This window comes from Athene noctua, chromosome 15 (genome assembly GCF_965140245.1).
Source record: "Athene noctua chromosome 15, bAthNoc1.hap1.1, whole genome shotgun sequence".
In the NCBI taxonomy this organism is placed as follows: domain Eukaryota; kingdom Metazoa; phylum Chordata; class Aves; order Strigiformes; family Strigidae; genus Athene; species Athene noctua.
This window is the reverse complement of record NC_134051.1, coordinates 11,866,826-11,889,519: the sequence shown is the minus strand read 5'-3', so window position 1 is coordinate 11,889,519 and position 22,694 is coordinate 11,866,826. Positions and strand designations below refer to the sequence as shown.

Here is a 22,694-nt window from a genome sequence, read left to right as displayed (position 1 = left end):
CTGATACAATCACTGGGACCCATTTAGACCTTAAACTTAGTGTGCTGGTTTTGGCTGGGATAGAGTTAATTTTCTTCATAGGAGCTAGCATGGGGCTGTGTTCTGGATTTGTGCTGAAAACAGCATTGGTAATACAGGGATGGACTCGTTACTGCTGAGCAGCACTTACACACAGTGAAGGCCTTTTCTGCTTCTCTCACCACCCCACCAGTGAGGAGTTGGGAGGGGACACAGCCAGGACAGCTGACCCCAACTGACCAAAGGGATTTTCCATACCATGATGTCATGTTTGGTATACAAAGCTGGGGGAAGGAGGAGGAAGGGGGGAGACATTTGGAGTGATGGTGTCTGTCTTCCCAAGTCACTGTTACATGTGATGGAGCCCGGCTGTCCTGGGGATGGCTGAGCTCCTACCTGCCAATGGGAAGTGGTGAATGAATTCCTTGTTTTGCTTTGCTTGCGTGCATGGCTTTTGTTTTACCCATTAAACTGTCTTTATCTCAACCCATGAGTTTTCTCACTTTTACTCTTCTGATTCTCTCTCCCATCCCACTGGGGGCAGTGAGCCAGCAGCTGTGTGGGGCTTAGTCCCTGACTGGGGTTAAACCGTGACACAGGGTTTTGAATTTCATTTGTGGTCAGTATCTACTTGAAGACTTTCACCCTTCATGAATTTCATGAGTTTTAATGTAGTGATAGCTAGCTATTCATTAATGCATTTTTGATAGCAGTGCTGCTTTAGCTCTGTGTCGCCTTTTATGTATATAACACACAACGCTCACCATATGACTTTGCTGGAGAGGCATACCAGATAACAATGCAACCCAAGTAAGTCTTGCATCATTCACATGGTGAATTATTTGCCAGAAGCACAAAATGCTTTCTGCATACTAAAATTAACTCTGTTCATAAACTATACTATATTTACAGTAAAAGGAGGATTTTGAGATATGGTGGTGTTTTGACTCTGAGCACTGCACTCATGCAGGTTAGTAAAAAGGCAAACTGCTGAGAACCCAGTATCCCCTTAAGTAGAATACAACACAGTCGCAATCCTTCAGTCATGAGAACAATGCTCATACTCAGTTTAGATGGAATTAAAATTCCTGAATACACTACATCCCATTTACCAGCCTTTCATTTCCAGAGGACTTCGTTTAATTCCTGCTTAGATCAGTTTGTTCATGATACTGAAATGTAAAAATGACTTGTATGAGTGAAATGGCTGCAGCCAACAAGGAGATTGCAGGAACATACTACCTTTAATAATTTCTGAAATTCAGGGCAGTACAGCTAATTGTCTATATTTATGTTAATGCTGCATGTTTGCTCTGTTGAAACAACTAAGGCATGAACTAATCCCTGCTGGCTGGTACAGGGATAGGGCAGTGATTTCTTGCTGGGAAGAGTCAAGCAGGAAAGCCACTTCCCTTGCAGACAGAAGAGGGAAAAGAGTTACGATTTGCTAAACCACAAGTCCTCTCTGGGATTTAATCCTAGAGCATTATAACCAGACAGCCTCACTTAACTCTCTCTCTCTGTCCTTGGAAGACAGCCTGACTCATACTATACAGCAGGCTGTAATGTTCCATTGTAAAACATGACGTTCTAGTGTCATTTTGTCTTTCAACACTAAGATTTGATACGGCCTTGACAAATATTTACTAAAGGGATCCAGTGTTATTCAGTGCAACCTTAAGTCAGCAAAGGTATCACAATGTTTCTATAGATATGACACAGTTTTTTCTTCAGTGCTTTCACTGGGCAACAAAAATTCATTAAACTCAGTTTCTATAAAGTGCAAAGATTAGTTTGGCATGTAAGCATGAGCTTTCATTTTTCACTTCCAATTTGTGAAGCAGTTTAAAATCTGAATACAACAATAGCACTTACAAAACATAACAAACACAGTCGTGGTCTTATTGAAGACAATCCTGTTGAAATTCTTCCCAACAAGCACTTTGACAGGCATCTTGTCCCAGTCCTCTGGAATTTCTTCACTAGAGAGATGTAGCTAAGCAGAAACAAAATACTGCTGTGAACATGCAGGGAGCACTGAGAAACAGTACTCCAACTCAAGTTAATGTGAGACTGATGGGACATTTCTATACCTAATGTGCACTACTACTGTGTGTTATTTTTTTATATCTCTATATCCTAGCCAGCCTTCATGTGCTCCCACCTTCTCTCCCTTCAGCATGGAGCTGGGGTCTCACACTCCTGCATAGTTGGTAGTTGGAATTACTCGTCCCTCTCTTGAATACAAACACCATAGTAGATTATCAGAAAATGACCCTTTGGAACACATTTGCATTCGTTGTCCTGAATGCTTGTTTCCCAGTGTTCAGAAGCTTGCCTGCTGAAAAACTTACCTATTGTGGGCTCTCAAAACTGATACAAAACACAAAAGAAAGTGTGCATTGCTGCTTAAATCTATGTTCACCACTAATCACAGGCCCTACATGACTCCTACAATTAACAGTATATTAGCTGGCAACTTCATATTATAGAGTGATAGAATGATTTGGGATGGAAGGGACCCTAAATGTCACCTAATTCAACTCCCCTGCCATGGGCAGAGACTTTCACTACATCAGGTTGCTCTAAGCCCCTTCCAACCTGGACTTGAACACTTCCAGGAATTTGATTTCTTTTACACACAGTGCAGTAGTAGAAAGGCACGCATTCCCCATGGAAGCTGTTCCCTGGAGTGTGCCATTCAAGCAGATCTTGGCAGAGAAGAAGTGACATCCCCACCTCTTCTGTCTTTCTGCCTCCCTTCAAACGCTGAAATCAAGATCTACTACTTGAATCTCTTAAATTCTGCCTTTTCCCCTCATGATGAAAACAAATCACCCTGAAGAGCACCAATACATTTTAATGTAATTTTCACGAGTGTGGAGGAGGATGCCTCATTATGACAACAGCTACTATATTTACCAGTGGGAATGATCTCCCCTGTGGAATTTCACTCTGATAAACTTGTTTACAACAAATACCAAATCTTACTCCACTCTGAAACTGTCAGTTTTCTATTTACTGGACTTTTCTGTAACATCAAAATTGGTTGCAGTCATTGTTTGCATCTCTCCCAACTACATCTCCATTATAGTATTGGTTGAGACATAGGGAGTTTTTAAACCACTAAAATACATCAGCTGAAATCAACTAAAATATTGGGCCACAAATTATTTATCCAGTTTCTACACAGAAGAAGTGGAGGACTTTGTAGTCCACCTCAGTGTTAAATACAGAGCAATGCTCTCTCAACAACTGTAGATGAATATGTTACAGTGAGAGTAAATTAAGGGGATGTTTTGCAAATTCATTAGTGTTTTAGCTGGTGTAGTAGAGGGGCATCTCATTAATAATGGACATACCTTTGCTTTTCCACTTAGGTAGCTCTGGCAAAATTCTTTTAGGTTTTCCACAGTCACCTCGTCTGCAGGCATTTTGTACTTTGCATTGCTTGTCAGATTTAGGATTCTCACGGCAGGAACGTCAATGTCCCTGATGCGAAAATACTCAAAAACTCGTCCATTCCTTGTTTCGTTAGTATCCACTAAGACAAACATAATCTGATAATAAAGAGAGAGTTATGCGTCTGGTTGAGTCTTCCAGCTTTGGTTCAATCATTTTAGAGAAATGGACCATGGAGCTTGGCAGTGGGTTAGGATCTAACTTTAAATACAAGGAATTGTGTAGAACCATTTTTCAGTTTCAGTCCCATAACCAGCAGCTCTGTGGACTTTATCATACCTTGATCCTATATAATAAGAAATGCTAAAGCAGCCAGGAGGAATGGAGCTTTCCCCTATGTCCTTTCACAGTGGTTTGCTATCACCTATTTTAGTAAAGCTTTTGAATTACCCCTCAAAACTCCTAGTGCTCTTCTTAATAATTCTTAACAGGACAAAAGAGTTGAAACACCTATAATCTGTATGTCTTTACCAATACTAATGTGTGATATTTTATTACGAGATGACTTACTATTCTTCAATGTCTCACATACTTGAAGGAGGAGTAGCACCACAGTGATTGACAATGGAAAACTGAAATACTTCTGTGTATGACTGCCTGTACTTGTTTATATACACGCAAACACGTGTGCTACAAGCAAGGCTGTGCAGATGCCTTGCAGTATTTATCGGGTTTTGTAGCTGGTTCCAGCTCTTGGTTCAGGCAATACTCTGAGATCCTCATAGCAAACTATCTTTGGTTGGAAGTTGCTCCTAGAAAGTCATATTTGTAAAATCAGAAACAGGTTTATTTGGAGCAGCTAGAATTAGTGTTGGTTTCTGTGATCTTTGTGTTTTAAAGAATAATTTTTAAGTGGCATTTATTTTTCTGCTTGTGTCCTTAACAAATTCAAAGAATAGTTACTAAAACTGTTTTTAAATGGCTTGATGGTCTTAGAAGATAGACTGACAGCAGCGTACTTTTACCAGTAGTGTTGGTGAGTGTTTTTCCACTGATCTTTTGGCATTCATATTTTCAAAGTAGGATTCAGCATTACAAACCTTTCCTCTAAATTCCACAGCAGCAGACTTGTAGTTTTCATAAATTGCACTGAATGTCTCCGAGTTCGTTGGGGTGAACAGCACGATGTGATTTTCAACAGGGACATCAAAAATCTTCACAGATGTCTGGGAAACAAAAGACTCAACATCTGTTCCACTCTTTGTAAGCAGTATAGTGAATGAGAGGCTCAGTGTATCAGTATCATTCAGTTCTGCTATTGCAAATTTTACTTTTTAAGACTCAGTTCCCAATCATTTCCATAACTGTTGGATTTTTTTCTTTGTTTTAAAGCAGATAAAGTGAGAAGAATCAGCAGCAGCTGAGTGTTTTCTTTGTTCCAGGAAAATCCTCGTCATTATTCATAGATTTTTACAGTCAGAAAGGACTGTTGTGATCTTCTAGTGTGACCTCCTGTATAACACACACTGAAGAATTAATACTAAAGATGTGCTGAAAGGAAAAGGTGGTGTTACCCAGGGAGGCCCAACTGCAGCAGCTGCAGGAACTAGATCTGGTTGGGGCACCTCCTTCACTTCTGGGTGGCATCAGCAGCTTACATTTCCTTCCCTGCACAGAACTGCCCTTTTTCTCATGCCACTCCATGATCAGAAGCTGACCTTCCAACCTCCCACCCCACCTAGTTGCTGCAGAAGCAGCCCAGGCTCCACAGGAGGGAGGTGTTTGCATGTTCAGGCAAGTTCACCGTTTGGCCAGCCGTTCCCCTTTAAGAAACAACATCCTGCCAGAGGGAAGCATCCTTTGGCCTGGATTAGACTAAGAGCTGTCTGTTGGGTTCTGCTGGTGTTTCTAGATGTGTTTAGGGCTGGCCTCATCTAACAATCAAACAAAATTCTCAAATGCTAAGGAGCAGAATAGCTCCCTCAGTCTTTTTCTGCATGGGTTCCTGTCTTTCCTGTCTTTCTCCTGTGGCTTTTGTTAATATAGTGAAATACACATACCTCAAGATTATATTCAGTGACCAAATCCAAAGTAAAGGTTTTGATTAACCTCGTTAGATCCAGTTTATTCTGTCTGCCATCTTCAAGCACTTCATTATGCACAGGTTTTCCCTTGGACAAATAGTGAAGTTTGTGAGGTTGTTGGCCTTAACTATAGGAGTGAAGAAACTGTCTTTACTCTAAAATGTTCTCGGCATTGCTGTTTTATGATCCTCAGTAACTGAAATTCCATAACTTGTAAAATAAATGTCACAGCTAGATTACAGAACATGAGTATAGCTAAAATTCAAGGTACAGCTGACAGTTTTAATTTGCTCAGTAATCTTAACGTACTGAAAGATCTTTTCTATATCTATACACACTATCTGTGGCATACGCTCACTCAAGACGTGCTTGGTCTGACTACTTCATAGCCTAAATGTTGGTGCTACTTCTGTATAGTTTTGTTCTTCTTGTTGGCCACTTCTTCTGTTGTGGGTTGGAAGAAAAGAAGATTCCTGGCCAGAAGCAACACAAAGGAAAAGAGGTGAATGTCAGCAAAACTCACTGAACCTGTCAGCATGTGTTGATTAGAATGTGGGTTGGAAAATAAAGCTATTTTATCCATATCCTTAAGTATAAATTAGGAGTCTGAATGTAGGCAGCCAGATTGAAAATATCAGTTGTCCAGAGGTTGTTTTTTGCCTCCTACTTGTCTCTCTTGTCTGTAAATATGATCTTTTTTGTGTTGTTTGAATTTCAGCTAGGAAATTATTTAATCTGAAGAATTCCCAAACTGTCTTTCCATAGCCCAAAGCTACCACAGCAGCTCGTTGTACCTTCCCTGCTAGGCTTTTGTACTCCTACCTTCTTAAACACAACCAGAGTGTTCTTTTGGATGCCATAGTTAGCACGGACGTCCTCACTGGCTGTCATCCCAAAAGGCATCTCAGGCACATCTCTTGCAGTTTCACAGAAAACTTCCACACTGTCATTGTGAAGTTCCTAGTCCCAGAAAGAGTATTTATTAAGACTGTGTCCTGTATCCTGCTAGGATGTGTAGGAGCGAGCACCACAGGTGAGGCAGGTCCCTAAAGGTTTGTGTGATACAGGAGAATGTAATTGTAAAGTGAGTATAACTTGTCATGTTTGCCTTCAAGGGGAGATCTTCACAATAGGGTTGATTCTAGGAGTGCTGTCACACCACTAGTGCATTTGCCTTTCCAGATAGTGTTGGCTGGCCTGGATCAATATGGATGGTGTATGGTCCCTTATGTCCTTCCTGCACTAATCTCATCTGCCCTGCACTCCCCTGGCATTTCTATACTCTGCAAAGACTTCTGCAGAGGGGGAAGGATCGGGCCACCAGCTGCTCCCCTGCTGCAGCTTGTCTGTGCGGTCGGTAGTATGTGAAGGATTAGGGAGGAGGGCTCTCTGCTTGCAAGAGGACCTGACTGATGCGTTTGGTTCTTTGACGGAGTGCTCTTCAAGGCAGGGACCTTGACTCCTACATCTGTCAAACAGTCACTGTGCTGTCCACCCTCAAACTAATAGTAAATAAGCATGATGAAAGGCAACAGTGCTTCCAGATTTCATCTGATCAGAAAATTATTTCATGCTAGATGACTAGTAATTTATATGCTGAGACCTCCCAACACATCCTGGCACTCACATTTGTGAGCAATCTGTGACTAATAGAAGGCCAAATACAGCTCTTTATTTACTTGGACACTATGTGTTGGCTTTCACCCTTTAAATTTCTGACATGTCCTAACTCATGCTCATCTGTTGTCATTTTAGCCCCTGAGTGAAATCATGGAGTCCAGTCAAACACGTCTGCAGGCAATATTTGCTTATCAGCATGGTTTGGGGAATGCTCCAGCATCACTGCAATAGCAAGGGCTTCTCAATCTGGCCCAGCACTGGAAACTGCCTGCCTTCATAAATGGCTGCAAGCAGATTGCTGCAAAGCAAAATTCTGGGCACTCTGAGCATTTTCACAGTTTGCACTATTATGCTGTATGTGTTCACCAGCTCTATTACTGTGGGGAATTTTGGTAATGAATCCTGTTTTCCACATCCATAAAACTTGGACTATCCACTGTAGCCAACACATTTGGGACCTTATCAGTTCAGATATGAGTCCAGACACTGTGCTTTTAACTGGGCAGAGAGATACCAGCATAAAAGTCTCTCTAGTCAGAGCAAATCCTTGATTGAATTTTTCAGATATTAAAGATTTCAATGACACATTGAAAAAGCAGGAAAAAACTATTCCTGTTTTACTGACTTCTGACTGCATGCCTTGACAGCTAAAATTTATTTTGCACTGTTAGACTATTGTTCTGTATCATTCAGCCCCAAATCCTAAGTACCTTATTCTGCTCTGGAAACTCGTAGGAATCTGCTTGAGAAAGGACTCCATGAGTTGGATCATACACAGTATAATGTTTTGACTTCCTATCCATGTAGATTTCTTAGCTGGCAGGAGCTAAAAACCACAGTTAGTGTGATACTCATGGAGTTGTGCTCTGCCCCCCTGAGTATCACTGAAGTTGTTTAAATCACCAAATGGAAAGATGAAAAAAAGGCACTCCAGTATATTAGACAATATTTACTGCTTTTTTATGGACTTAAGCAGGAGGGGAACACTCCTTCACCAGGACAGCCTGCAGCTATGTGTGTCTATGATTTTATACCATGTTTGAATAGAAATGCAGTGATCAGGTAACCCTAGATTTTTAGATCGGTTACCACGCTGGGCAGGGATTACAACTTTCTGCATTTGGAGACTCTAGTAGCAGTATAACCCATACCACCAACGAGTTAAGTCTCTCCAAAGAAAAGCATAAAATGAAGTAAGAATAGGTCAATAGTTCTGCCTTCTTCCCACCAGTCACCAAATTTGTGATGGTTTGGCAGAAGCCCTGAGAATACAGAAAAGTCTCCTGTGTCCTGGGCTGTGCAAACACTGCTGTAGCATCACGCTTTCAGAAGCTGCTCTCAGAGTGGTAGGTCTCTGTGCCTGGGTACTTATTCAGGAAAAGTGCTGTGGTGTGAGAAGTTCTTACCTCTGCCAGGGGTGCTTATGTAGCTCTGAAAAAGTAGATAGAGACAATTAAATTTTTAAAAATGCAGAGAAAACTGAGGGCTGGGGTTTTCAGGCAAGTTCTAGGTCTTTTGGATGTATGGGATTTGGTGGCAATAGCAAGCAGTATATCCTGAAGTTGGAACAGAAACCAGTCTTTTGAGTTTTCCAGTAAATTACCTTAAAAAAGCCAATCACTACAAAATCATCAGCATTTATGATGGCTTCAGCCTGATCAGTAGAGTTGATTAAAACAGTGCTAGGTCCTGTTCTTCTTTTCACCCATGTAATAAAGGCTGAGGCCTGTCTGACTCCTGTGGAAGGAAAAGAGAGTTAAAATGACCATCAAAATGAGTGACAGAAATTTCTGTGCAATCAGGATAGAGTCAGTGCAGTTGCAGAAGGATGCTGACTACAAATGGAATTGGGGTCCTCAGGACTGAGGTCACAGCTGATTCAAAGTGGTCTTGGGGCATCCAAATTCAGCCTCAGGTTCTAGTAACTAAACTATTGCTGACTCTAGAAGATCAACGGTGGATCAGTACTGCGTTTTCTGGGATCTCTGCAAATGGGGGTATGTTCAATTAACTGCTTAATCACATGTGGAGAATAGAGGTGAGGAAATTCAGAGAAGTAGAAAATCTGTGCTGCAAGATTTCATGTGTCCCAAAATCACAGTAAGCTATAAAGAGTTATCGACCTGACGTTTAATCCAAAATGGCTTCAAACCAATTGCAGATTTTATTGAACTGTCTGTTCAATTAAATTAGGTGTCAAAATTGTTCTGTCGGTGCTGCAGAAGGAATCTGATAGGCACACAGACATGTTAAGATACCTCTGTGGTGCTGCAGCTTCACTGTTCAGTTTAGACAGAGGAAGCAAAGCTGAAGTGTCAAAGTTGTCCTTTTAATTCTGGATTGTTCCAGGTTTTGGGTTCCAAATTACTGCTACCAGTTGTACTGAGGTTGCAGTTAGTCTGTTTATTTGGTAAATTCTCTTCAAGCTTTCAGGAGTTTTAGGAATCTTGAGTTTCTTTTAAAAATACATTTTCTAGCTATGACGTTTTCAGAGGAATTGAGCCACAAATTGAGGCTCAGGAGACGGAAATCTCAGCTGTAAGACTCTGTGAGTATGACATTTTTGTTGGACCAGAGTAGAGCAAGAGTCCAGCAAAGGGTTAATGAAAACTATATATGAAAAAGTCTGTATGGTGTGAAGTGCTAGTGTGAAGAGTCAAGATGTACAGTACCAGTGGATTATCAAAGGTGTAAGTCCTGGTATTATGCATTTTAGCGATATGACAAGATCAAAATTGAGTCAGACCATTTTAATGCCATCAAGTCATTTTGCAGCAGGCTGTGCTGCAACTAGTTTAAAATACTGTTTTCTTAAGGTGAAGCAGACAGGCATCTGCTCTGGAGTATACAGGCTGCAGAGCAAAGCACAGAGCAGTATCTAGTGGCCACATAGTGCTTGACTTCTGCTGTCTAAATGCAGAATTGAGGTCTTGCAGCTGATGTCAGCAATATAACCCCTCAGCATATTTTTCATGTGGTTAATCTTTTTATTGGGTTGCTTTAAACAGCCTGTGTAGCCTGTTTCTGCTGGCCTTGGAGTTGTAAATTATGATTTTACAAAGCCTAGGGTTTGACTTCATGCTATGTCCATTGCCAGGACAACCATTCAAAAATTCTCTCTTCCATAAAATATTTGAGTTAATTTCTTGATTTAAGCGAGGTCTGTAGTTTCTTTTGTGGTATGAAATATATACCAAGTTCTGTCTGAGAAGTCATCCGCTTGAATGTTGTGCATTCATGCAAATGAATGCTGTGCATTTTCAGTTGCCAATGCTCAATGGTTTAAAAGTCATATGCTGTAGGTGAGATTTTACTAGTTGTTGTACATAAGCATTTACCAGTCAACAAAATGTAATTTAAGTCATTATTGGTGGTACATTTGCTCTGAATGATTGATACTATCTTTTACAAATTGCAGAGCAGAAGCCAGTTTCCTAACTTCTTGTGTCTTGCTATAAGCATGTCTTATATAGCAGCTCTCTGCTGAAGGGTGACTCTGTGTTGTGTTATGATGCACCGGTTCTCACAAGCATACCTCTCAAATATCGGCTGTTTGGAAATTAATTTCCATTTTGTAATATGATTTTCATTGTATATGTTTCAGGAATAGTACCTTCTCGACTGGCGTACCGTTATATATTTTTGAAAAGCTCATGTTATGAACTTTAACGCTGTATAATTAAATTATAATATAAACTACGTTTTTGACAGATTCTGGAGGTTTGAAGTTCAGATGTCAAAACAGCAATTTTGACAGATATACTTCTACGAGTTCAAACTTGGACGTAATGCAGCACAAGCTGCTCGAAACATCAATGAGGTATATGACCAGGGAAGTGTTAACGAACGGACAGTGCGACTTTGGTTCCAAAAATTTCGACATGGCAATTTCGACCTTGAAGATCAAGAAGGTTGTGGACGTCCTTCTGCTGTTGACGACGATGAATTGAAGGCTCTGGTGGAAGCAGATACATGCACAACTGTTCGGGAACTTGCAAAAGAACTCGGGGTAAGCATATCAACTGTTTCTGAGCATCTGAAGGAGATTGGAAAATCGAAGAAGCTCGACAAATGGGTGCCGCACAAAGTGAATGAGAATCACAGAAATCGCCGTTTTGAAGTCTCGTCGGCGTTTCTTTTTCGCAACCAGAATGACCCGTTTCTCGACCATATTGTGACGTGCGACGAGAAATGGATGCTCTACGATAACCGGCGACGATCAGCTCAGTGGTTGGACTGCGATGAAGCTCCACAGCACTTCCCAAAGCCAAATCTGCACCAAAAGAAGGTCATGCTGACTGTCTGGTGGTCTGCTGCTGGTTTAATCCATCACAGCTTCCTGAATCCAGGTGAAACGATCACGGCGGAGAAGTACATCCAGCAAATCAATAAAATGCACCAGAAATTTCAATGGCTGCACCCAGCACTGGTCAACAGAAAGGGTCCAATCCTTCTCCACGATAACGCGCGGCCACACATTGCACTTTCAACGCTGCAATGGTTGAACGAGCTGGGCTACGAAACTCTGCCTCATCCACCGTACTCACCAGACCTCTCGTCCACTGACTATCACTTCTTCAAGCATCTCGACAGCTTCCTGTGCCGGAGACGCTTCAGAAACCAAGGGAAAGCTGAAATTGCCTTTGATGACTTCATCGCCTCTGGAAGTCCAGAATTTGATGCAACTGGAATAAATATGCTTGTTTCTCATTGGCAAAAATGTGTTGATTCTAACGGGTTTTATTTCGATTAGTAAATTTTATTCTGAGCTGAGATATGCCACTTCAAATATACAGGTTGAAATCGGCAATTAATTTCCAAACAGCCCATAGGTTCACCAGTTTAAAAGAGGTTTTCTGGTTGTACAGGTTTAACCCCTGCCGGGACCGGAGAGCACGTTGCCGTTGCCCCTCCCGTACCCGCGGCCAGTCGGGCTGGAAGTTAGGCACAGACCCGGGCTAAAGTAACAAGGAATTTAATACAACAGAGTGATAGAACAATCTGAACAACAACAGTAACAGTGATAATAACAATAAACAGCAATAACAGTGAACAAGACAAAAGATATACAGAGAAATACCGCTAGATGGTCAAGGAGCAAGCCCGCCGCGTGTATGGCAACCCCCAAAACCAGAAGCGAAAGTAAAAAGGCTACGCCCCTGGACCTGACGTCAGCATGGTATGAATAACCCGGCTGGAGATCCCTTCCCCCTCTCTCTCTGCTGGGGAAAATCTTGACTCTATCCTAGCTGAACCAGGACACTTGCCAGAGATATATTTAATCAGAGACTGAAGGTAGGTGCTTTTGCTCTCATGTACCAGCGCCTCTAATAAAAGTTCAGTATGGCAAATCACGTTTTCAGTGGTATTTGTGCAGAGGCTGCTGTTTGCACAAGTCTAGATGATGGGAATTTGGTAAGAAATTCGATAGCAAGGAGGAGCAAGTTACTAAAAATACTGAAGATCAGCTTGCAGCAGCAGCAGCCACAGGGGGCTCAGCGGTTAAAGAAATCAGAGCACTCAGTTGTGTACAAGCTCAGGAGGCAGATTTTAGGTTCCTTTTTTTGGTGGTTGTATTAAACTTGTGACTCAGCTGTATCTGCTCAGAGTAAACTAACAGATGCTTGTCCAAGTCATGCAATTTTTGTCAACTCTGTAAAAGTTCGTCATTTTAGGGAAAAGAAAATTAAATATATTTCTTGTATATACCTTCATTGAACGAAAAACTCCAATAATCCCAAGATTGCTCAAATCAGCCTTATTCCAATATTGTCTTTGCTTAATAACTTTCTGTAAAAGATTTCAAACTATTCCATGGGTTTTCTGAGCCACGTAAGAGCTCCCTCTGATGGCTAAATTGCAAAATTCTTTTCCTTGACTTACATAGTATACCTGTATATTAGGGAAGCTAGTGAATCCACAGTTCACTGTTAGATGCAAAGAGTGCTGCTCCAGCCAACTTCTGTAGGCACACTACCCATGGGAATTGCAGTGAACTAGAAGTGTTTGGGACCAAATTCTTGTTTCGTGTAATTATTTATATTTATTGTAGTAAATGGGAGTAAATCATCTTGTTGGGGTGATTCTCTGCAGTCAGTGGAATTACACCAGCAGTTAATTTGGCTGTGTGAACTAAATCTAGAGAAGCATATTCAGTTATACACTTGGAAGATTAATTCTAATCTAAGTTCTTGTACTGGTACGAAGGTTATTGTATATTTAAAACCAAGGGCAAAACCAGTTTGCTACCTTGCATATTCTTTATCTGAGCCTCTGTATTTTTCTTCTCAGCAGCATATATGGGTATATCCTATCACCACATATCATTGTCAAATCAGCAAATAAGACAGTTTACCTTTGCAGTCTATGGGATCTTCCCTGCTGCCATCCACAAAAAATTTCACAGTAGGAAACTCTCGAATATTAAATTCTTTTCTCAAATCATGTTGGTGTGTGACATCAATTTTGCCAAATTGGATTCTTGGAGCTTCTTTTTTAAGCTGTCGTGCAGCCTCAGCAAATTCCTCAGACAAATTCTGAGATGATTGAGATAGAGAAACATCTGGAAAGAGTCAATCAAAAGCAAATGGGTTACACAGGCCGCAGCGTGAAACTTTCCAGTGGAGGTTGTTGTGTCAAGTAGTAGCTTAAAGGGTTGAATAAAATCTTTTATGACTCAGAAATAAATGAGAAATTATCTTTACTTTTTACTTCTTTGTATTAATGCTGATTTTTCACCCCTCCACATGTCCTCGGACCAGTCACAGTGAAAAACTAGTAAGATTGCAGTAGTCTTCTGTTGGGAAGAAATTACTTGAATTAAGTAGTTTGACTGACTATGCTGAGTGTGAGTTAAAGGGAAGTCAAGAGTAGAGTTAGATATTACTCACATTAGGACTCATTAATAGGAAATAATATTAAATACCAACCATTTAAAAATATTATTAAATATAAGTATTACTCTAAATAAATATTGTTAATATAAATATTAATCTTATAAAATATAAATCTAATTAATAATAATTGTAAGCACTTCACTGAGGCAGAGCTTTGTAATTCAGAAACTACTTTTCCAAACAAGATATGGAGGAAGGAAGAAGAGCAACAGAGTATGGTCTTTTAGAGACTGGTGATGTATTTTTGCATGCTGTGCTGTGTGCCAGCCCTTCTCTAGCTCAAACGACAGTTGTGTGTTTGGAGGAAGGAGAAGGGCCATCCTAGTCTGGGCCCTGGAGCTGTAAATTATGTTAACATTGTAAAAGGACAAGAAAATAAACTAGTCACACATCGGCTGCTCTGTATTCAAATAAGAGGTAAAGGCCTGGAGCTTTACAGTTTTGCAACTTGGGTGGAAAAGAAAATGAATTTGTCTCTCTTGATAAAATTGAGATACCCTATCTTGTTAAATTCCTTTTATTATAAAGAGCAAAAGCTTTTTTTTAGATTCTACACAGAAAATTTTTAGTTTCATCAATACACTTTCAAATAGGAACAGATGAAAAACCTCCAAGTTAATCTTGGTTTCATACATTTATGTGTATATATATGTGTGTGTTTGTATATGCTTACATATATACATATATACTTACACAAGCACACACATGTGTAAATCTACATTAATCAGCATAAATCTGACAATGTAACTTTCTTTGGTTCTTTCACAAAATTACAGATGCACTTCTCTGTATCCCACCTGGTGAAGACCAATGTCTTCATATTTATGAATTTGTAATTACCCTACATAATTTATAGCCAAAAAGTGAATGCACATTTATGTATGGGTTCTAATAAATGAAAGATAAAAACACTAATCTAACTCAGTGCTGAGTTACATTTTTTGCATTATTCATCATTATCCTTCCTCTGAATCCCAGCCATCAATCATTTTCTTCCACCTAACTGCTACAGCAGGGAGTGTGAAGAGTAACATTAAATAATGTTATTTTCTCAAAATATTACCATGATAGACCCTTCCAAATTCTGTTACATATAAACCCATCTTGGCTTAGGCTCTCAAAAACCGTGGCACTGAAACAGCTACTCCAGCTGCTAACATGCCAAAGGGTGTTATTGTTAGTAGAACAAAACTTAATGTCTGTTCAGGGGGCGCTCAGATACTATGCTGATGAATAAAAGGTGCTTCTTTCAATAAAGTAAATGAGCCTTAAGGCATCAGTCCGGAGAAAATTGTGTTCTAATTGGCTGTAAAATTACTGTTTCACCGAATAAATTTATTTTGATTTTACAGAGAGATTTTCAAAGAGATTTTATCCTAACTTCCAATTTCCTTTTTCTGGATTATAAAAATGGTCTTACGAACCTTTTCCCCAACATTTGTAATGTGTTATCTCCTAGCACAAAAACAATTGGAGTAGTATCTCCAGTTGTATCTCGATATGCTCTAGAGGTAACTGCAGAAAACCATATCTATTAGAAGTTCTGACCAGTTGTCATAAGAAATAGCGTGTCTCCCCGAGAAAAATACTACTGCTTCTAGGGACACTGTGTGCTGAGCCTTTATGAAATATCTTTGCTTAAAATGATTGTAAAGATAGACGGGCTTTTAAATAAAACATGGGGTATTTGCTGTGCAATTTAAGAGTGCTGGTACACAATGACTGCATGTGGCAGGGTTAGCTCGGAACAGTTAGACCGAGTTATTGGGCTTTGCAAGAGGAAGGGTGTATGGCTCTGGACAGAGTGCTGTTGGAATAAGGAGCAGGAAGCCACATCACAATTAGGGATCCAGCACCTTCTAGCTAATTCAAGGCAATGTTTTACACTGGGGCAATTTCAATATAAAGACTTTTTCCTAATTACCTAAGGATGCACAGCTGTTTTACCACAGCAGGGATTTGGAAGATCAAATGCTTATTGCACAGTGAAATGGGACTCTCTTGGGAAGAGCCAGAAGAAATTGTTGATGAAGTCCAGACACAGAAGCCGAAATCACATAGAGGTTTCCCAAATATACAGGGAATGGACATTAGACATGTATGTAGATTGTCTGAGTGTCTTTAGGATCCATTTTTCTCTGAAATATTTCAATTCCAAACAGATATTTTAGAATGATCTCTTACCACTGAATGACCTGAATAGGCAGAGTTGAAGGTAACCAGTAACGTATCTAGCATGCTTAGGTAATGAGAGTTGGTAGAGTTAGTACCTCCTGGCTGGAGCTGGGAAAAGTGCATGACTCCATCCCATAAAAAGTAATCACTGCACTCAGAGACCAGGAGAAATCTGAGTAGCATTAACCTGATAACTGCAAGACCAGAGTTCAGTGAGTGAACAGCTTTCTTCATCAGACAGATAAAAACTGTTTCCTTGACTACCCCGAAAGCATGTGGAAACATCCATCACACACCTTTCCCCTGCTTTCCTGAGTGATCAGACTCCTCTTCATCTTTCCATCAATTCCTTTTCATTCCACTCATTCTCTGTTTGCCTCCCAGGTGCTTTATTTTTCAAGTTGCTTGAGTGTTGCAGGAAATCATCACTCCTTTTATTTGGAGCCTTTTCTTGAGTTTTGTTTCACCTCCTCTGTTTCAGATTTTTATTGACACTGATCACTTCAGGCATTGTCGTGAGGAAGCAGCTGCTGAAGCTAACACAGCATCACAGACTTCGTACTCAAGGAGACGTGAGCACCAGCGGAGTACAAGGACAGACACAGATGGGAGGTAACAGAGTTGGTGGCAATGTCACCAGAGAAGACATGTGGGTGTGGTGGGACACCATGGGAACCAGTGTGCTGTGCCACAGCTGCCAGAAGCCATCAGCTCTGGAACAGCATTGTATTAACAACGGGAGAATGTCTTCATTATCAGTAGTTTTAGTTGTGTTGTAAATAAGAAGGATGATTTCAGGGCTTGTTAAGATTTTTAATTTTTTTCCCTTAGATAATGGTTTCAACCTGTCTTTTGAAAGTATCACTGAATTTCCTCCCACCCTGTGTCATCACTGTTTTGTGGAGTGTCCTTTTCAAAACAGATGTGGACCTCCAAAGGAATATCTTAACAGATTGCCACCATTTGATCATGGGTACAGAAGATCCTGAAAATAAATTATCCAGTGTCTGAGAACAATTCAGCTCTTTGTCTCAGATATGGGAAGAATTAAATAAGGCCACAGAACTAGGAGAGTTAGAAGCTTGCATGCAGTGTCCTCTTCAATTTCTACTCTTTCTTTCCTTTTTGATAACAGTTGAGCTTATTCTTCCTTCTTTAGCTACTTGCTGGTGGCCTCCAATTTCATTCTGCAGTCTGTATTGATGGTCTAGTGATTGCTGCAGTCACTGTGAATATGCCTGTTGTCATGCTAAATACTGATTTCCTAGCTGTTCGTGTCTGGCATGGTCAGAAAGTCATTTTAGCAGTCCTACTTTTCAACTTCTGCATAGGCTGCTTTTACAGTTTCACTACAGATATATAATTTTCTCTGTAGAAGACTCTTGAGATGAAGGATGGATTCATATTTAACATATCAGAGTGGAAGGATGTTAATCTTGCTGCAGTTGCAAATTTTCTTGTGTGACCTTGAGTTCTCCCATTCTCTTCTACGGTGAGATACAGCCCATAATGTCCTCTGCTGACCTCTGTACTTTTAAACTGATGTTTGCAGTTCCCTCGAGATCTTCTGCTATGCAAACATCGAGGTTTATTCTACAGTTTGGATACTTGAGGATTATTCTACAGTTTGGACCCTTATTCAAAGCATTCAATAAAATCAGCATGTGTAAGAGACACCTACATAAGGGACCCATGCTAATCAGTAAGTCTGTGCAGCCGGCAACTAGAGCATCATCTAGTGACTCTGTACCTGTGTTTCCACTGTCCTGCTCATTTTTATAGGCATAGTTTGCAAATAATTTAAGTGACTCTTCCCAAATGACTGACAAAGATTTCTGATGAAGCCTACAGGAATGAGGTACCAACATTCCACTATCTTTCACACCCACATTCCACTATCTTTCAAACTGCACTAGATTCCTGCGGGAAGCTTAGTTGTAAGAATACCTATTCTGTGTGGTTTTGAACTGTTTGCATTCACCTCCTGTGGTGAGGAGACCGCTTATGCTGAAATGAGTTCTTAGCACAGGAGTGAATATGCTTTGGATGTTGGCTTTATAAGTGAGCTCACCATCTGATCTATATAATTGATTTAAGATCAGTCATGCCCTCTCTGCTTTCTAGAAATCCCCCTTTTTATGGACTATATATACATAGACAGCAATTTCTTGGTTTTTTTCAATAACATCACCTTCAGGTTTTGTGCCTTGAAAAGGAGATATTTGTCTTTATGGATAACCCTTATCTTGCCTATTAAATGTCATTATCTCAGCATAGTTTGTCAGTCACAGCTGCAGGAATCCTACAGCTGACCCAGTGCCTCACTGGGTATACAAATGTACTGCTAGAAAAGGTAAACATCACTTTTTCATAAATGAGATTGCACTCGGCACACAGAGCAGTAGCATAAGGTCTGCACCACTTGTGTGCTTGTCCTTAGGTTATCTCCATGTTTATCTAGGAACTGAAAACTTTTCACTGGAAAGGACAGGAGCAGTTATTCTCAGAGATCTGGGGAGTCAAACATTCCCTTAAGTCTGGGCCTTTTCCTGAATTATTCTGATAGGCAGGAGAAAGTGGTGTTAACATGTGCTCTGCACCCATTTTGTTTCCCAGAATATGCCACTAGCCAAGTTAAAGACTTACAGAACTAGAGCTGTAAGGGACTTGGAGAGTTGGTTGGTCTGGCCTAAGGCAAGTTAAACCATGTCTAAAGCAATCTTGAAAGCTGTTTGACTAATCTGGCTTTAAATATTGTCATGAATGGAGATACCAGAGCCCCCCTAAGCATGATCCAGTGCATCATTAACCTTCCAGATAAATGGTCATCTTTATCCCTGCCTCTGTCTGCTGTGTTTAAACCCATTATATTGCCAGTGAAGATGAAGAACAGTTTAATACCGCTTCTTTGCAGAAACAGTGTAGTTGGGTACATGTAACATGTCTCCTCTCAGTCACAGTATGGTCAGTTGCTGATATGGGCTGATGCACTATATTTTGGCCCTGGGCTGGAGCAGATTGTGGGCTGTTTCTGCCTCTCTGGCCTGGGAAAGCCTTAAACATGAATAGTATTCACTGCACTGTTTGGGGGATCTGAAGGCTGTTCTTGCATGGATAGATACAGGGCAGTTGCAAAGTCCTGTGGAAACCATTCTGACAGCAGAAAATTGGAAAGGTTTATGAAAGACTTTTAATGAGAAATTGAATAAGAGATGCTCTTTACTGTGTTCAGACAGTGCTGTCCCTGGGAAAACTTGAAGTTAATACATGACTTCAGTTGGTTACAGTTTGCAGTGGTGTGCAGCAGTGCTTTTAGTGTTTGTGTTTATAGGTGTACAAAGTTTATTTTCCCTGTGATGATGATATTTCTTAAAGTGCTTGGGATTGTTGGGTTTGGTTTAGTTTGATTTTTTGTTGAGGTTTTTTTTTGGTTTTGGGGGTTTTTTTAAGCAACCATATCCTGCAATTAAAGTCAACACAGGGACTTATATTCAGCTAATGTATAGTATAAACAGTAAAATTCTCCCATGCAGGCAACACTGGTGGAAGATCTACCTTCTGTTGGTGGCAAGTGCTCTAATAGGCATTTGTGTGGTATTTAGATCACTTTAGCGTGCATGGGGAGATGCCACAGACTGCATCAGAAGAGCACTTTTAATTGAGAGTTGACATTAGGGAACTCAGGCAGGCAGCAGGGCTTGTGTCCAGTAGGTACAGTGCTGTGTGCTGCTTGCATTGCTTTCAGACATTGTTCTCTGTGTCTTCCTAAAAAACATGAAGAAGCCAGAACCTCTGTTCCTGTGTCCTTCCTCACTCTCTTCAATGCTGCCCCTTCAGCTATTTTTTTGTTGTGGAAGAGTGCCGGTTTTCTGGGCTATTAGTTTGTTTCCAAGCTGGGTACTTGCCCTGTGTACTTTGCTCAGCTTCTGAGGGTAGCCTGATACAGCTTGGCAGATACTCAGCATATGTTTTTATAGTAAACCTTGCCTGAAATAAGGCAGGCAAGGGACACTGTGAGAGTGGAACTGAAGGGCATTAGGAGGACTTGGGCGTCACTGGGCAGAAGACATTAAAGCAGGCCTCTCCTGATAAATATTGTGGGACCGGTAAGTAGATAATGTATGCAACAGGGAAAGCATTAGGGTTTGCTCATAATAGATAGGCCTAAGGCAGATCCTAGAGTGCTGAATCAAAGTTTGGAGCTCAGACTTTTCTCTATGTCGGTACAGCACCAGCACTTTCAGGGAAGTGTGGGATTCCTTCCCGTTCTCTGATTGTGTCTCTTTGAGAATGGATCGAGAAGAGAAAGGTCTTGGGTCTTGAATTCATTCTGGATTTCTAAAGCTAATTCCTGGCAGCCCCACAGATTTCCTGTGTGATCTAGGGAATATTGCTTTCTCTCATTATCTAAGTTCCCTTAATAGTTCCATGTTCACATAGATTGTTTCTTTAGATGGCCTGTTTTAAGGAGTAGGACATAAAATATTAGGGCTTTATGGCTTCTCTGTGCAGGTGCATGTGCATCTAAAGATGGGAATCTTTAATCTCTTTGTGCTGTGGCAATGCAAATGATTACATCAAATGCACCAGCTGGCTCAGCATTGTGGACTCAGGTTTCCTACAGCCTGGGGCAGTGCCTCACTGCATGATAATTTTTCTGTGCCCCAGAGGCAGTTCAGTGGCATGTCTCCAAAGGGAGCTATTGAGATTGAGACCAGTGATTTCTAGATAATGTATCTGGGCTGTGGAGCTCATTAGTCTCATGAGTAATTCCATAATTCTCTGCAGGGACTGGTGGAAAGGCAATCCATGAGTTTTCAGTAAGCCCTTCAGATAGACACAGTGACCTGTAGTCCAAACTAGAAGGCAGTGAGGATCACTGGAGCAAGGTGTGGTTGGGGAGCAACGTTTCATCTTTGACTTTTGTGGAAGATGCAGCATGGAATGGAAGGATATGTTTGTCCTTCCTTTCTGAAGAAAGCTAGTTGTGAGGGTGGTGGGATATCAGAGAAAGAGGTCCAAGACTCTGCTCTGAAGTAGGGGAAAGAAATCCTGATTTAGATCTCCCACATCCTTTGAGTGTCCATTTATCTGTGTTAGTGTAATTTAGGTTTTGTTGTTGGAAGAATACAAGTGTTTTCATTTCAGACTGACCTACACTACTACTACTCTATTTATTATTATTATCATAATCACCCAGGTTTGGTAGTGAGGCACAAGAACAATTTACATGCACTTCTGTAAAGTTAGTATATCACCTTATTTTCAAATATCCCTTTCAAATGTGGAATAGATTGGGGTTTTCATCTTGTGCCTGTCTCTAATGCCTGCCTCCAAAGGAGTGCTAGTTTGCAAGGTGTTCTGTATAATTTAAGGCTAAGTGAATGTGTGCAGTGAGCTCAGTGTGTATGGCACAGTGAAGCAAGGTCAAGCCCAAGCAACAGAGACAGAGTTTTTGCTGTCTTATGCAGATTGAAGAGTTTCTGCTATCAGCAAGTTGCTATGAATACAGCTCCATGTCTGTGGAGTGGGAAATTGTGCAGCGGCTTAAACTTTTAGATGCGTAACATCATGAGAATATACCGATTTTGCGATTTACTTTCTGTAAGGCTCAGATGGCCAGACCTTCTAATAAAGTTACTCCAAAGGCCCCACTAGTTTCCTCCCCATGAGGAATGAACATGACCCTAATAGAAAAACCACAAAGCGACCTCCACCTAATCAAGTGCTAATTTCAGGGAAGAGTCCAATATAATGCAATTACAGATACCAAAATGTTGTAAAAAGACATTCCCCGAAGCCCAAACACTCACAGAGGAGAAATATCATCTGGCAAAAACCTCATACAAAGTGCCGATGAAAATAAAAGAGGAAGAAAAGCCCTCTCTGTTTTGCTTTTTTGTTTTTAATACCTAGATTTTCTTCCATCACTGCTGTGAAACATACACTGGTGAAATTAGGCAGTGGAAGCAGAGAATACCAACTCAGTACTGTGTGAGGACCCGTCTTACTCACAGTATCTATCTTATGTAGCAGACTGGTATTTAACCACCCCAAGAAGGAATAAATTACCGTAGTTACAGTCAGAAATAGATACATGGAGAAAACCAAAACAAACAAGGACTACTGGACGACAAAGCAACAGTAAAATAAGCATACCTGTGTGCCCCAGCATCAGTCATGCTCTGCAGAGCCATCAGGGTAAGAGACAGTGGAAATTGATACTCACAGAACTCCACCAGCAGGTACTTAGTTTCCTTCAATGCTCTGTCAAAGTTGCTCTTTTTCAGCAAGAGTACATTGTTCTCCTTTTTTATTTTGGGGAGTTTGGCTTTCTTTGGCTTTGTTTCATTTGGACTTATGCTGTTTGCTGCCAAGAAGCCTGTGAGAAACAGTAATGGCAGAAGGAAAAACTGATGTGTCTTCATCTTGTCCTGCCTTTGTGCGGTTACTGAGAAAGAAGGAAGCAAAGGAGCACTACACAGCAGGGTTTGCTGCT

The 22,694-nt window shown here is 40.7% G+C and overlaps 1 protein-coding gene across 1 annotated transcript in view; it reads right to left on the bottom strand.

Annotated features, from left to right (window-relative positions):
• PDILT (protein disulfide isomerase like, testis expressed) overlaps positions 1 to 22,694 on the bottom strand; it is a 29,058-nt gene that overhangs the window by 5,707 nt on the left and 657 nt on the right. The window contains 8 exon segments of the mRNA XM_074919707.1: positions 1,894 to 2,014; positions 3,381 to 3,578; positions 4,521 to 4,646; positions 5,481 to 5,591; positions 6,327 to 6,464; positions 8,728 to 8,861; positions 13,480 to 13,686; positions 22,425 to 22,646. Of these exon segments, the coding sequence (XP_074775808.1) occupies positions 1,894 to 2,014; positions 3,381 to 3,578; positions 4,521 to 4,646; positions 5,481 to 5,591; positions 6,327 to 6,464; positions 8,728 to 8,861; positions 13,480 to 13,686; positions 22,425 to 22,646 (1,257 nt within the window).